At 40.1% G+C, this 17,249-nt stretch overlaps 1 protein-coding gene across 2 annotated transcripts in view; it reads right to left on the reverse strand.

The window, feature by feature from the left end:
* Window positions 1–17,249, reverse strand: part of WDR64 (WD repeat domain 64) — a 134,881-nt gene that overhangs the window by 70,674 nt on the left and 46,958 nt on the right. For both annotated transcript variants that reach the window (XM_027975586.3, XM_060396456.1), the window contains exons 8-10: window positions 16,347–16,481; window positions 6,264–6,343; window positions 4,549–4,688 (exon numbers count right to left, since the gene is read on the reverse strand). In XM_027975586.3, the coding sequence (XP_027831387.1) occupies window positions 4,549–4,688; window positions 6,264–6,343; window positions 16,347–16,481 (355 nt within the window). The remainder of the gene's footprint in view (window positions 1–4,548; window positions 4,689–6,263; window positions 6,344–16,346; window positions 16,482–17,249) is intronic.

Raw genomic sequence — 17,249 nt, forward strand, 5'->3', positions numbered from 1 at the left:
GACTCTCTGCGACCCCATGAATCACAGCATGCCAGGCCTCCCTGTCCATCACCATCTCCCGGAGTTCACTCAAACTCACATCCATCGAGTCAGTGATGCCATCCAGCCATCTCATTCTCTGTCGTCCCCTTCTCTTCCTGCCCCCAATCCCTCCCAGCATCAGAGTCTTTTCCAATGAGTCAGCTCTTCGTGTGAGGTGGCCAAAATATTGGAATTTCAGCTTTAGCATCAGTCCTTCCAATGAACACCCAGGACTGATCTCCTTTTGAATGGACTGGTTGGATCTCCTTGCAGTCCAAGGGACTCTCAAGAGTCTTCTCCAACACCACAGTTCAAAAGCATCAGTTCTTTGGCACTCAGCTTTCTTCATAGTCCAACTCTCACATCCAAACATGACCACTGGAAAAACCATAGCCTTGGCTAGACAGACCTTTGTTGGCAAAGTAATATCTCTGCCTTTGAATATGCTCTCTAGGTTGGTCATAACTTTCCTTCCAAGGAGTAAGCATCTTTTAATTTCATGGCTGCAATCACCATCTGCAGTGATTTGGGAGCCCCAAAAAATAAACTCTGACACTGTTTCTACTGTTTCCCATCTATTTCCCATGAAGTGATGGGACCAGATGCCATGATCTTTGTTTTCTGAAAGTTGAGCTTTAAGCCATTGCTGCCGTGCAAATAAATTCTTCAGTACCATCTTTCTAGATTCTGTATATATGCTTTAGTATACAATATTTCTCTTTCTCTTTCTGACTTACTTCACTCTGAATATAGGCTCTAGGTTCATCCACCTCATTAGAACTGACTCAGATGTGTTCCTTTTTATGGCTGAGTAATATTCCATTGTGTACATGTACCACAATTTCTTTATCCATTCATCTGTCGATAGACACCTAGGTTGCTTCCTTGTTCTAGCTATTGTAAATAGTGCTGCAATGAACAATGGATACATGTGTCTTTTTCAATTTTGATTTCCTCAGGGTATATGCCAAGAGTAGGATTGCTGGGTCATATGGTGGTTTTATTCCTAGTTTTTAAAGGAATCTCCATCATAATGTCTTAGTTTTTATGTCTCAACAATTTTACTGTCTTTCCAGTACCATTTTAAAAATTAAAAATAGTCTTATAAAAGCAATGTATATTTTTTGTTAAAAAGATATAAATACAAGAAAAAAAGAAAAGAAAAACACAAAAAGGGGAAAAAAATTAAATCCATCCACAACCTTGCTACCCATGTAATCACTATCATCCCTGATAATATATGAAGCGAAGAAGCGAAGTTCTGTCTGACTCTTTGCGACCCCGTGAACTGTAGCCTACCAGGCTCCTCAATCCACAGAATTCTCCAAGCAAGAATGCTGAAGTGGGTTGCCATTTCCTTCTCCAGGGGATCTTCCCAACCCAGGAAACAAACCTGGGTCTCCCGCATTACAGGCAGATGCTTTACTGTCTGAGCCATCAGGGAAGCCCGATAATATATGATAGACACATATATTAAAAATGGGTTAATATCTTACATAATATTTTAATATATTTTGCATAATATAGTGTGTATACATTTTCATATCAATATTCACCCATTTGGTGTTGAAAGTCTATGTGACAATTTCTATGATATAAAAAGAGATCTCATAAATTGCTGATTTAAGGGGAAGAGGAAGTAGAGAAAGGTGGTCAAATGATACAAACTTCCAGTTAGAAGAAATATAAGTACTAAGGGTGTAATGTATAGCATGATAACTATAGCTAACACTGATGTACGACATATAAGGAAGTTGCTAAGAGAATAAATCCTAAATATTTTCATTAGAAAGTTTTTTTAAAAGCATTTTTTTTCATTTTTTGGTTTCAATATTAGATAATGAATGTTCATTAAACCAACAGTGGTAATAATCATTTCATGATGAATGTAAGTCAGATCATTATGCTTAATGATACATTAATCTTAATCTCATACAGTATCATATATCAATTATATCTCAATAAAACTGAGAGAAAATAAATTACTGAGTAAAAGCCTTATTTTTAGAAATTGAATTTCTCACTCCCTATCCCTTACCTTTCCTTTTCATCTTCCTTTTTATTCCTTTTCTTTTTTCTTTTTTAAACCAATATAAGCAATAGCACCATAAACATCCTTTTACATTGATCTCTGGGCACTTATCTGATTATTTTATTATAATAAATGCCCCCCAAATTTTTGCCAGCTTTACCCCCAGCAGCACTATGTAAACATGCCTGTATTCTTTCCCTTCTCCTTCCTTCATCCTATTTTCCTACTGATTTGTTAAAGTTTGTTTTTTATTTGTATAAGAATAGTATTCCAGTTTATGTCATTTATGTTATACACTTCCCCGTCTGTTATCTGTCTTAACTTTTTTATGGGGGTAAGAAGGCTGTCTGGGGTCAGGATAGACACAAGATTGGCTACATTTATTTAATGCAAGTATGCAGATGTCATTTTTCTTTACATGTGCAAAATTGGGATAATTATAGGATTGTTACCAGCATCAAATAAGTTGTGATGTAAAATAATGAGGACAGTGCCTGACTCTTGGTAAGCATTTGATAAATGACAGCCTTTATAATAATTTACAGTTTGAGTGTTCATGTAGTCACTTTTTTTTTCTTTTGTTGTAGATGTCATACATAGGAATTACCTGATGACTATATGAATATTCACCTGTGTTTTACTACTATACATTTAAAATATTTAATCTATATGGAATGTATTTTGTTGGTAATTATGAAATAATGATTTGATTACTTATTTTTTCCTAATATGGTTAATCAGTTTTCCCAACATTTAATGAACAAACCATCTTTTGCTCACAAACTTAAAATGCTACTTCTATTATATCTGAAATTCCCATTCACACTTATGTGTGAATCTTCTCTTGTTTCATAGATGTGTCTATTGCTGCCTTGACTGCTGTTCTGTTTTATTTATTGATGCTTTATTAAATGTTTTAATATCTGATAGGGAAAGTGTCATCTTGTAATCTTATTTTCTAAAGTTTCTAGGGTATATTTGTATGTCAACACTTTTATAGTAACTTTAGATTTGGCAAACTGAGGTCTAAATAATCCTTTCCTGTCTGTGCTAAGTCACTTCAGTCCTGTCCGACTGTGACTCTATGGCCTGCAGCCCACCAGGCTCTTCTATCCATTGGATTCTCCAGGCGAGAATACTGGAGTGGGTTGCCATGCTCTCCTCTAGGGGATTTTCCTGACTCAGGGATTGAATATATGTCTCTTATATCTCCTGCATTGGCAAGTGTGTTCTTTATCACTAAAACCACCTGGGAAGCTCCTAAATAATCCTAAATAGCATTAAATATACCTAACTTTATTTGATGCAGAATACCTTTTATAGTACTATACTCTCATTTAGGAAAGTCCCTACATTCATGTTCTTAAATAAATGTACCTCAGAACTTCATAGTTATCTTAACATTAATAGTGAATATTGTTTGTTAAGATTGTTTCTAGGCATTTCATACAATTTTGCTCTTGTGAATGCTATCCATTTGACCGTTTTTTCCTAACTGGTTTCTATTCTTATATAGAAATTTATTTTTATAAACTGCAATCATGAATATAACCACCCACTTTACTGAATTTATCTGTCTTAAAACTTTTAAGCTGGTTTTCTTGAATTTTCCCAGCAATCACATTATTTGCAAATATGCAGTCACCTCATTTCTAATAGTCATAAGTCATTTTTTCTTTTTTATTACTTTGTTTAGAATATTTAAAACACTGTAGTGATAGCAACAACAACAGAAATACTTTTTTCTTTCTTTGCTTTTTTAAAAATTGAAGTATGGTTGATTTGCAATGTTATGTTAGTTCCTGGTGTAGAGAAAAGTGATTAGGTCATACAAATATACATATTGCTTTTCATATTCTTTTCCATTATGGTTTATCACAGGATATTGATATAGTTCCCTGTGCTATACAGTGGTGGTGGTTTAGTCACTCAGTCGTGTCCGACTCTTGCGACCCCATGAACTGCAGCCCACCAGGCTCCTCTGTCCAGGGATTCTCCAGGCAAGGACACTGGAGTGGGTTGCCATTTCCTTCTCTGTGCTATACAGTAGGACGTTTATTTTGTTTATCTAATAGTTGTTTATCTATTTTATATACAGTAGTTTGTATATGCTAATCCCAAACTCCTAATTTATCTCTCTCCCACCCACTTGCCCCTTTGGTAACCGTAAGTTTGTTTTCTGTGTCTAGAAATCCTTATTTTTTCTGTCTTTAATGATCACAGAAGGGCCATATTATGTTTTACTATTGAGAATAATGGCTCTCTTCCCAATGTTCTATTCCTTTTACTCTTGTCTTTAAACATATGTTCTTTCTTCTGTTGATATCAATAGAAACAGAGAACAGTGACTTCTTATTTTCTCACCCATATTAACAACATTTTTCTCTTTGACTATCAGCTATTTCAGTGAAAAACTATGTATTCTGTATTTTCCAATAGTTGACTTTAAGGGAAAGAATCGTTCTGTTTCATTTTTGTTGTTTTCTTTTGGTTACCTTTGCAGAAGAAAGGCTGATAACGTGTTGCTCTTTCTCGTTTGTCACGATCTCGGTGATACTGAACATGTGCCCCACAAGTTTCCCCACTGGCTTGGTGCTGATGTTGGGGTGCCACAACCGGAGCACTTTATCATCTCCTGAAAGAAGGACATGTGCAGATTGTTATGTTCTCAGGAACGCAGACGGGCACAGTTTAAAGCGTCTTTCTCATCTTTAATCATGTCCTAATAGCTCAGCTGGAAAGAATTCTCCTGCAATCAGGAGACCCCAATTTGATTCCTGGGTCAGGAAGATCTGATGGAGATGGGATAGGCTACCCACTCTAGTATTCTTGGGCTTCCCTTGAGGCTCAGTTGGTAAAGAATCCTGATGCCTGCAATGCGGGAGACCTGGGTTCCATCCCTGGGTTGGGAAGATCCCCTGGAGAAGGGAAAGGCTACCCACTCCAGTATTCTGGCCTGGAGAATTCCATGGACTGTATAGCCTATGGGGTCACAAAGAGTTGGACACGACTGAGAGACTCTCACTATCTTTCTTCTAATATCAAATCACAGTCTGTTTCTTCCTGGATGCTATGATTGACTTGCTTTGGATCTGCTTCTTCTTGTCAATGCTGTTTTGTAATCATTGTATTTACATATATAAATTTGAATTCTCATAAATATTCTATGAGTTCTTTTCTTGATTTAATATGTTCCTACTCATTTATGCATTAATGTATTATGCGTGCATGCTCAGTTACTCAGTTGTGTCCGACTATTTGCAACGCCATGGACTGTAGCCTGCCTGGCTCCTCTGTTCATGAAATTTTCCAGGTAATAATACGGTGTGGGTTGCCATTTCCTATTCCAGGAGATCTTCCAGCCCAGGTATCAAACCTGTGTCTCTTGAGTCTTCTGCACTGGCAGGTGGATTCTTTACCACTGCACCACCTGGGAAGCCTGAGATTGAATCTTAGAGGAGTTAAATAACCTATCCAAGGCTTGCTAGTAAAAAAAAACCCTAGTATTTGTTCCTAGACAGTCTGACTCCAGAGCCTAGGCTGAAAGCCATCACAGGCCTAGTATCCTAGCTTGACAGGTAAGGAGTCAGGCCAGCAGGATAGCTTAGTCCTCTCATCTTTCTCCTCAAGTCTCTTATATTTGTCATCTTTCCTGTTACTCTCAGCAGATAATCTGAGCCCTTAAATGTTGGTAGTTACAAGCACTCTATCGTTAGTCCACTTCTCTGTTAATGCTAAATCGTTGGCTTTTGATCTTTTTGTCAAGGACTCCTTGAGGATTTGATAAAATTTTGGACTTTCTGTCCAGAAAAATGCATGTAGACACACAGTCATTCAGCCTAAGGGGCTATAGGACTCCCTTAAAGTCCACACATGGGCCCCAGACTAGGAATTCATGCTCTCACACACTGAAACAGATTCTAGAGAGATTAAAGGTAAACTGTAAAACGAACAGATTTGTAGTAAATATAGGAGAATTTGTTTCACACAGTCTCAGGCTAAGGAGGGCCTTTCTAAGTGTGCGACCACACCAAAAAGCCACAAAGAAAAAGAATGACAGATTTGACTTTAAACAAACTTAAAAATTCTCTAAAAGGTTTTGTTAGCAGTAAAATGCTATAGCTGTGTGAAAACTCTGTAACTGTGCTAATTAAGGAGAGCACCATTTGCAAAGTAGAAAATCCCTGTGTAACGTGGACTGTCCTCTTACCTCCAGTGACAATCACGTTTGCTTTCATACAGTAACAGAAAGTGTTTGCTCCTCTTGGCATGGCAAACTCTCTGACAGGCCTGCAAAACACAAGCTAAATGTAAAACTTGTTTATTTTTCTTTCTAAAGTTAATTCCAACTTATAAACAATGTTCAAGAAGTTCATCTCTAAGTCATTGTAAATCTATTTACCCACAGGAAAACAATTGTAAGTAATGATTAAATTCTCACTGACCCACAGAATCTATTTGTTCTATGATATGATATTAATACAGCATTTGCATTGTTTCTGTTTAAAAAGAAATCCATTCCTCTTCCCTGGAGCTGAAGTTGTGCTGGTGTTAAGAATGGACAGAGATATATCACCTCTTAAGCCAGAAAGTACATTGTTCAGCTCAATGAGTCTTTCTCGTAGAACAAAATGGCAGGAATGTGTTTGGACATTTCTCCCTCTCTCATTACCCACATCCAACTTTCTGTCAAGTCTTGTTGATTTTCCCTCCTAAATAGACATGAAATTGACCACTTCTTCCCATTTCCATCATAATATCTTGGTTTGGGCTTCCCTGGTGGTCCAGTGGTTAAGAGTCTGCCTTGCAATGCAGGGGACACGAGTTCGACCTGTAGTCCAGGAAGATCCCACATACCATGAGGCTACAAAGCTCATGCACCACAGCTACTGGGCCGCAGACCCTAGAGCTTGTGCTCCCAGCAAGAGAAGCCACTGCAGTGAGAAGCCCACACACCACAACAGAATAGCCTCTGCCTACTGCAGCAAGAGAAAGCCCACCTGCAGCCAAAAATGAATAAATAAGTTAAAAACAAATAATATCCTGATTCAACTCTCCATCCCCTCTCACCAGAACTACTGCAATAAACTAATTTCTCAGCTTCCACTATTTTCTATTCCTCTTTCCCCAATCCCACTCCAAATCCCGTTAAGCTGCAGCCAAAGTGACCTTTCTAAAACATGAATGGATCACATCACTTTTCTCCAGTGGATTCCTGATGCTCTCAGGAATACCAGGTTCCATCACTTGGCCCACAAGGCCTAGGTAGCACTGGGTGGTCCCTGTCATCTTTCCAGGCTCACCCTACACCCTCTTCTTCCCTTTGATCAAGCCTTGTGGTCTCTTCAGCCTCCTTTCTAACCTCACTGAACTCTCTTCCTCCTCAAGAGCTTCTGCACAGGCCAAAGATGTTTCTCCCCTGGATTGTAGCCACACTAGCAACCACCCTCCTCCAGGTGTATGTGCTGTGCTTAGTTGGTCAGTCATGTCTGACTCTTTGCGAACCCATGGACTCCTTTGCAAACCCACCAGGCTCCTGTGTCCATGGGGATTCTCCTGGCAGGAATACTGGAGTGGGTTGCCATGCCCTCCTCCAGGGATCTTCCCAACCCAGAAATCAAACCCAGGTTTCCCTCATTACAGACAGATGCAGGTGTCCACTTGAATATTAATATCCTCTGAAAGGCCTTTCCTAGACTCCACCCTCCTGCCCCCACCAACTACATTAAACCTTTTGTGTTATTTTCTAGTCTGGTACCGTGTTATTTTCCCTTAGGCATAAAGCACCTGACCTTAGTCTACTCTTGCCCTGTATGTTTCCTTTTCTTTGTTCATAAATAAAATGGTAGTATATACTATTCTGTTCCTTGATTTTCCACTTAATAATAAATCTTGAAGATCTTTCCAAATCTGTACATTAAAAAACGTTCTTATTCTTTTTAAAATTATCATAGAGTATTCCCTTGAATGAATAAATCCTTTAATCTCTGAGGAACATCAGACTGTCTCAAATTTTTTGTGATTACAAATAATATTGCAATGAGCAGTCTTGTAAAATTGCCATTTTTATATAAGTTCTTAGAAATGATACTGCAAGTCAAGGGATACTTGCATTTGTAATTTTAAAATATATTATAGTTTCTTTTTAATTCTTTTTGCTCACCAGACTACACTTCTTTAAATGGGGCTCTTTCCAAAAACTGGGCCTTATAAAGCATAATTTATTATATATAGCTTGTATTTGAGGGCTATCTTTGAAATAATGAACCTTAAGGGACAATACCCAGAAGCACCTTGGATTGCAATTATCACCTTAAACATCAGGTAAGAATAAATTTTCTTTGTAAGTGCCCAGTTGTGGATTTGGGTTATAAAAGAAATAGATATGAATTAAACACAAGCTGTAGAGTTCCCAGAACACAATCACAGAGTCAATGAGAGAACATGGAAATGAAATCTGATGGTTGGACATCATGTCTACAGGAATACTTGGAAGAGTACTGAGATGAGGCTAATTGGAGAGGAGAGCCTAGGGCAATAGAGATACAGAATACAAGAGATTCAACAAGAATTTATTAGGCAATATAGACAAATTTGTGATTGATTATTTGTGAAAGTTGAGGGAAAAGGGAGTCATGTGGGGTTGCTATTTTTCTGCCCAGAATGATTTGATGGATCATGGTGCTGAAATAGGAGGGAAGGGGGCATGGCACAAACGTTTAAAACATGATGTAGCCCAAAAACACGACATGGACTGATTAGAATTAAATAGATCCTCAGATGTTCGAGAATCTGGCTGCAATGCAGGAAACCTAGGTTTGATCCCTGAGTCAGGAATATCCCCTGGAGGAGGGACGAGCTACCCACTTCAATATTCTTGTCTGGAGAATCCCATAGACAGCAAAGCCTGGCAGGCTATAGTCCATGGTATCACAGAGTTGGACACAACTGAGCAACTAACACCTTTCAAGATGGCAGGCTAGTCAACTTCCACTAGACCTTGAGCCTCAGTATATGCTCACTGTACACCGGAACGTTAAATGACACACTCATTGGCACCATGATAGTTCCAAGTACAACCATCAAAGATCAAAAAGTGGGCAGAGGCCCAATTTCTGAAAATTTCTGCCCTCTCCCCAAAATAGTTAGAATAATCCTCTCACTCATTAGCCTATGAAATTATTAACCAAACCGCATTTCAAGGCTTCTCTCTCTCATTCTGAGATAGCCCACACTGTCCATGGAATATGTTTCTCTCCAAATCTATTTCTTACCTATCACTTTGTCTCTCACTGAATTTTTTCTGAGCTTCATTAAGTCCTGAAACCAGGTGTGTGATCTCAGCTAAAAGGTTCAAGTCCCAAACTGAGGTGCATAGTTTCAGCTGGCGAGTCATGAAGGGACAGTGATAAGGTCAGAAAACGCGGAGAGTTAGCTCTCAGTCCTAAAGGGGCCAATAGGACACCATGAGCCAGGTGTACTGGGGAGGATGCTCTGCCAATGTCTGCTCATTTTTGACTGGTGGGTCAACCCTGTATGCTTATGCATATCCAGCAGCAGGTCCAAGACAGAACTATTAATCTCTGTACTCTTTGAGTTTTTGCTCCTACATTCTTAATCACTCCTGCTATATTTCTTTCTTTTGTTAACCCCAGAACACCTGTGTGACCACCAAGATGAACTTTATTTTACTCCCCTCCCTCTGATCCTTATAAGTATTGACCCTTTATTCCCAGCTTGCAGCCACAGCAAGTCCCACTCATAATGGACACCACTGGGGATAACTTCTGTTCAGGTACTAACACCTGGTTGGAAAAATACCTCGGAAGGGATAGCAGCTAAAATCATAAGGGCAGTCCTTGACCAAATTATGGATGGATTTTGACTTGAATGGAATTTTGGATAGCATGGGAGTTAATCTCCTCAGGTTTAGGTCTGAAATGAATCAGATTGCATCAATCCCAACAAATTACCTCTCTGGGCCATATCCTCCAGGACTGGGAAAGATTCAGACAACAGAAATTAAAAAGAAAAATATTTATTAGGTACATAACCTACCATATGGGCTTCCCTGGTGGCTCAGTGGTAAAGAATCTGCCTACAATGCAGGAGACACAAGTATGATCCCTGGGTCAAGGAGATCTCCTGGAGAAGGAAATGGCTACCCACTCCAGTATTCTTGCCTGGGAAATCCCATGGACAGAGGAGCCTGGCGGGCTACAGTGCACAGGGTCACAAGAGTCAGACATGACTTAGCGACTAAACCACCGCCAACAACAACCTACAATATGAGTTAGGAAGCCAAAAAATGTGACCACTCAGTGGGTCCCTGAGTTGTACTATATTGCAGTTGGAAGCAGCTTTTTCAGTAGGAGCTACTCCCTGACCGCTAGGAGGAGCTATTGCCCCAGGGGAAGCCAAGGTACTAACCTCGGCGACCACCATGCTGGCGGAAGCTTCTCCTTCAGCTAAGGCTATTACCCCAGGTGGAGTAGGTAGGGATGAAAAGAGGTGCCTCCCCTCATATTCAGGAACCTCTTCTTTGTACCCTGAGACACTCAAGGGGCCCATCCTTAGCCCAGCTTGCATTCACAGTAATTATAAGTTACCAACCAACTGCCCCTTCAGTTTTGCCTCTGAGAGAAGGTCCTGATAGAAATCAGGGAACAGTAAGAGGTCCATGTACCTTCCTCAATGTCTGATCTAAGTATGGCAGAAGACAAGCTGAGAAGTTTATCTGAGGATCCTGAACTTTTTCAAAGGGGTTTACCCAACTAGCGAGAACTTTTGATCTCACCTGAGGAGATTTACAGAGCTTACTATCCCGCTGTTGCACCCTTGAGGAAAAGCAGCGCACAATACTGGTGGCCAGAGCCCTTGCAGACCAGCTGGCAGCCCGAGTCCAGTAGACCCAGGCAGGGTCTACCCCCAGTGGGGAGTGACACTACTCTTAGACAGACTCACAGTGGATCGCCAGGTAAATTCTACTGATAGAGACTGGACCATATGATTAACTGGTTAATAGAAGATATGAAGGAACTTGGGCTTCCCAGGTGGCGCTAGTGGTAAAGAACCCACCTGTCAATGCAGGAGATATAAGAGACATGGGTTCAATCCCTGCTTCAGGAAGATCCCCTGGAGGAGGGCATGGCAACCCACTCCAGTATTCTTGCCTAGAAAATCCCATGGACGGAGAAGTCTGGAGGGCTACAGTCCATAAGGTTGCAGAGTAGGACATGACGAAAGCTACTTAGTGTGTGCGTGCACACACACACAAACACACACACACAACACACAAATAACCTTAGAGTAAAACCCGTTAATTATGAAAAAGTACAAGAGGTCCCCAGATATCAGGTGCAAAATTCAGAAAGCTACTGCTGGTCCTCAAACTCCAATGAGTGATTTGCTCCAATTGGCTTATTCAGCTTTCAATAATGGGGATATAGCCAAAAAGGCTGAACACACCCAAAGAAATATACTAAGAGTCCAAATACTTGCAGTGACTTTGTCTGCTCAGAGACCACCAACTGGGAGGCTGACTTTGCTAAGCCAATCTGTCCCTAGTGGACCACAGGGTCCATGGGTACCCATACAAGGCCAGTGTACTCTGTGTGGACAAAAGGGGCACTGGAGGGAGGATGGCAATTAACATGCCTTTGCAAACAGCCAGAACATTGGAAGAGGGAATGTCCTAGATGCCAGAGAGTGACCACTGAGGACCGCTAATGGTTTCACAATCAAAAGACTGACAGGGCTCAAGGCTGAAAGCTTCTCTGCCTAGAGATACTATCTACATAACAAATGTTGAGTCATGAGTGATCATTGATGTGGTGGGCCATTTGATAGAATTTCTTGTAAACACTATTGCAACCTTCTCCATAACAACCCAAAGGGTTGGAAACCTTAGCAATCATAAGGAATACATAATGGAGTGTCAGAGCTTCCCTGGTGGCTCAGTGGTAAAAAAAGAATTCACCTACCAGTGCAGGAGACTTGAGTTTGATCCCTGGGTCAGGAAGATCAGAAATGGCAACTCACTCCAGTGTTCTTGCCTGGGAAACTCCATGGACAGAGGAGCCTGGCAGGCTATAGTCCATGGGGTTGCAAGAGTCAGACATGACTTAACAACTAAACAACAACAGAGTGTCAGGGAAGAGACAAGGGCGTGGTTTCCTGGAACCCCTTCTGTGAAACATCAGTGGCTAATTGTCTTCACATTCAGTTTGTGCCTGATTGTCCCATCCCTTTAACAGGGAGAGATTTATGAACTAAATTAGGGACCACTCTGTTTCTGGAGGAGCAAGGAGATCACCCTCATCACCAAATGGTTCTAACGGAAAGTGAAAAGGAACAGATTGAAGCTGATATGAAACCCTTAGTAGACCCTGGAGTGTGGAGTATGGAGGTTCCAGGCTTGACCAAAAATATCCAGCCGGTGGTTATTAAGTTAAGACCTGGGCAGGAATATCCCTGCAAAAAGCAATACCCCCTAAAACCAGAGGCACAGAGAGGAATCTTTTCCTTTAGTAAAGGAATAACTTTTGGATGGATTGATGGTGCTCTGTCAGTCACCATGTAATACGTCAGTATTGAAAGTGAAAGTTGATCGGTCATGTCCAGCTCTTTGTGATCCCATGGACTGTAGCCCTCCAGGCTCCTCTGTCCATGGGGATTCTCGAGGCATGGATACCAGAGTGGATTACCATGCCCTCCTCCAGAGGATCTTTCCAACCCGGGGATTAAACCCAGGTCTCCCGCATTGCAGGTGGACTCGACCAACTGAGCCACCAGAACACAGTTTCAAACCCACTAGGGAGTATCAATTTTTACAAGATCTAAGAACTGTTAATGAAGCAATGGAATATATCTACTCTATTGTGCCTCATCCTTATACTATCATGACTCACATGCCCAAGTCCAGATGATACAAATATTTATTGGTAGTGGTAGACATTCACTGGATGGGTAGAGGTTTTTCCCACATAGAGAACAGGCCTCAGAGGTAACAAAACACTTGCTTAAGGAGATAATCCCATTTTGGATTACCTCAATCTGTACAAAGTGATACCTCTGAATTTACCTCTAAAATGCCCCAACAAGTAGCTAAAACCCTGGGGGAAAGTACTCCCTTCATACAGCATAGAGACCCCAATCCTCAGGGAAAGTGGAAAAAAATGAATGATACTTGGAAGTGAACTATAGCCAAATTATGCCAAGAGACTCAGGAAAACTGAGTCCAAATATTACCAATTACTCTAATGAGAATAAGGGCAGCCCCCCAAAAAAGCTAAGATGCAGTCCCTATGAACTAATGTATGGGAGACCCTTCTTAACAAATGATTTTGTATTAGATGAAGAAACAGCTGTGCTTCTCTGGTGGCTCAAATGGTAAAGAATCTGCCTGCAATGCAGGAGACTCGGGTTCAATCCCTTGGGAAGATCCCCTGGAAAAGGGAATGGCAACCCACTCCAGTATTCTTGCCCAGAGAATTCCATGGACAGAGGAGCCTGGCTGGCTACAGTCAATGAGGTCCCAAAGAGTCAGACATGACGGAGCAACTAACACACAGAGAGATTACAAAGAGATTATACTATAAACTCGGACCAAGTACAACTTGTCCTAATAGATGGGAGACCCCTGTAATTTAATGATCACTCAAGAAAGCTATCGGATCTTTGCGGAATAAAGCACGCCTGCTTAACTATAAAGTGTGAGATATGCCTCGAGTCATTAAGTGAAAGAAAAAAATGTTACCACCTTTCAGCTGATTTGAATAAGCACTATGACAGTCCAATGGCGTCCCACTCCAGTACTCTTGCCTGGAAAATCCCATGGACAGAGGAGCCTGGTGGGCTGCAGTCCATGGGATCGCTGAGGGTCGGACACAACTGAGCGGCTTCACTTTCACTTTTCACTTTCATGCATTGGAGAAGGAAATGGCAACCCACTCCAGTGTTCTTGTCTGGGGAGTCCCAGGGATGGCGGAGCCTGGTGGGCTGCCATCCATGGGGTCGCACAGAGTCGGACACGACTGAAGTGACTTAGCACCATGACAGTCCTAGTTTGACCTCATATGGTCAGACACTCTCCCACCCAATAGGAATGAGGAGCTAGTGATGTAAGCCTGGCATCTACTTGAAGAATGAGGAAGAAGGCAGTCTTTTCCCCCTCCCTCACTTTCCTTTGATTATAAAAATGTAGCTCACTTAATCCTCAGGGTCCCGCCAGCCTGTCTGCATTTCTCACAAGTGTCCTATGTTAGTAAATCTACTTTTTGCCTATCACTTTGCCTCTCACTGAATTCTTTCTGTACTTAGGTACAAAGAACCTGAGCCACAGTAAGTTCTGACACCAGGAGAGTGATTCTAATTAAAAAATCGTGAATTCAGGTCCCAATCTGGCTTTAGCCTGAGTTCGCATCCCACTACATGGGGTCAAGTCTCATTCTGAGGTGTACCATTTCAGTGCTACCAAGAAAAGTTAAAATGCTATAAAAGGCATAGATTAAAAGGGGAGGGAAGTAAAATTTAGCTATGAACAATAAATTTAAGGGGCTATGAGATATCTAGGTGGACATGGTGAGTAGGTATAAGTAAGTCTAGTTTCAAGACAGCTTGGGTTTCATCAGTATACAAGTATTAATATATTGGGATAGAGGAAAATAGCCCAAGATTTGCAGAGAAAGTGACTATTAAGGTTGGTTAAGGACAAAACTCCGGAGAATGCCACCACAAAAATAGTGGATGCAAAAAGAGAAATCACAGGGGAAAAGAACAAACATAAGATATTGGGAGAAAACTCTGGCTTCCCAGAAGCCAAGAGAATAGAGTTTTAGGGAGGGTGATCAGTAATACCGCCAAACTATCTTCCAAGGTGGCTGTGCTCATTTTACATTCCCAGAAGCACTGAATGAGAGTTCCTATTGTTCCACATTCTTGGCAGCATTTGATGTCAGTGTTTTGGATGCTGGGCACTTGTAGGTGTGTAATGATCTTATTGTGACTTTAGTTTGCATTTCTCTAGTGATGTAGGATGTGAAACATCTTTTCATATACTTATTGCCATCTGTATACCTTCTTTGGTAATATGTCTGCTCAGATCTTTTGCTTATTGTTCAATCAGGTTGCTTCATTGTTGTATTGTAAGAGTTCTTTGTATATTTTGGATAACTCTCCTTTATCACATACATGTTTTGCAAATATTTCTCCTAATCTAGGGCCTGTCTTCTTGTTCTCTTGATGGTGTCTTTTTCAAAACAGAATTTTTAATTTGAATGAAGTCTGGTTTGCCAGTGATTTCTTTCATGCAGTTGTATCTTAAATGTTATTGCCAAACCCAAAGTCATCTGGATTTTCTTCTAGGAGTTTTATAGTTTTTCATTTTATCTTTGGGTATATGATCCATTTTGAGTTATTTCTCTAAAACTTGTATAATGACTATGTCCAGATTGAGAGTTTTTATCAGGAATGGGTGTTGGATTTTATCAAGTGCTTTTTCTGCACCTATTGATGTGATCATGTGATTTCTTTCTTCTTCAGCCTTCCCTAATCCCAGAAAGTTCTCTCACGCCCACTTGGGATCCCTACTTCCCCCTGCTCCCAGGCATCCACTAATATACTACTTTCTGTTTCCATCAATTTGTTTTTTCTGGGCATTTCCTTTAAATGGAATTCTTTATATGCCGTCTTTTGTGTCTGGCTTGTCACCTAGCATAACATTTTTGAGGTTTATACATGCAGTAGGATATATCTCTCTTTAAAAAATACAATGGCTGTTTTACAGTTACTGTATATTAGTATAAACTTGCTATACATCAATATAACTATTAATAAATATTTAACTAGGGAGGAACTAAGATTATACACTAGTCAAACTCACCTGTCTATAAGAAAGCCATTTTGTTTATTTATTAAACATGAAACATGATGATTGTGCTATAGATACTCGTAGGTAATTGGCTAGTCAATTGACCTATGAGAATGATTTTTAAAGTATAAAGTTTTACCAATCGAATTATATTTGGAAAAAATAGATATATCAACATTGATTTAATAGAATACAGCAATAAACAACAAATGAGCAGAATTGCTTCTAAGAAAAGAGAAATCATGTTCATATTTGTATAACTTCAACTTCCTTCTGAAAAATCTAATTAATCTTATTGAACAAATGGGATATTTAACATCTGATTCTTCTAAAAACCAATTTAAAAGCTCCAAGGCTGCCGTGAGTTTAAGGAAAACACCTGAAAGTCACAAAATGTTTATGTATATAAACAATTGTACTTACAAATTATCCTCAATTCTTTTCAAGGATTCCAAAACTAATGAATGAACATTGTCTAAGGAGCAGGATCCAAAGCAATTTAAGGCTGGAATATATCTAATTTTCATTACCCAGTCATTATGTAGCTTCCTTTTGACACTGGGAATTACAAGAAAAAAAAGGGGGGGGGGATTATGTTAGACTCACAGACACATCATGTTGAATTTCTGTTTGGTATTTCACTTTTGCTTTAACCAAATTGCAACTCTGAGCTATAGTAAAGCCTCCATGTATTAACAGTATCCTATGCATTGTGCAACTTTCAACTGTTTAACTACATATTCATCATCTAGCATATTTTAAAATAAAAAATAAAAGTTTGTTATCAGATTTGGAGCTATAGATTCAGAATTAAATTTTAATCAAGATGAATTTCTGTCCAATATTAACCCTATCATCTTTTGTTGCTGTTGTTTAATAGCTAAGTTATGTCCAACTTATTTTCAAACCCATGGACTATGACCTCCCAAGCTCCTCTATTCCTGGAATTTCTCAGGCAAAAATACTAGAGTGGGTAGCCGTTTCCTTCTCCATAGGATCTTCCCAAAGCAGGGATCAAACCTGAATTTCCTGCATTGGCAGGTAGATTCTTTACCACTGAACCACCAGGGAAGCCACTATCATCCTTACCCTATTGAAAAAATTCTGATCAAGCAAACGGAAGACTGTTTTATAATATTTTTTATCTTCTGTGAGTCAATTCATTTTCATATTTCCCATGAGTACATTCAAAACTGAAGAACAAGGAATTTTGCAATCCCAGATCACTGGTGAAGCTGAGGCTAGGACATCTGTCATACGGGTGCCGTGTCTGTGCTCAGTCGCTTCAGGTGCATCTGACTCTTCGCGACCCCATGGACTGTAGCC

This window comes from Ovis aries, chromosome 12 (genome assembly GCF_016772045.2).
Source record: "Ovis aries strain OAR_USU_Benz2616 breed Rambouillet chromosome 12, ARS-UI_Ramb_v3.0, whole genome shotgun sequence".
In the NCBI taxonomy this organism is placed as follows: domain Eukaryota; kingdom Metazoa; phylum Chordata; class Mammalia; order Artiodactyla; family Bovidae; genus Ovis; species Ovis aries.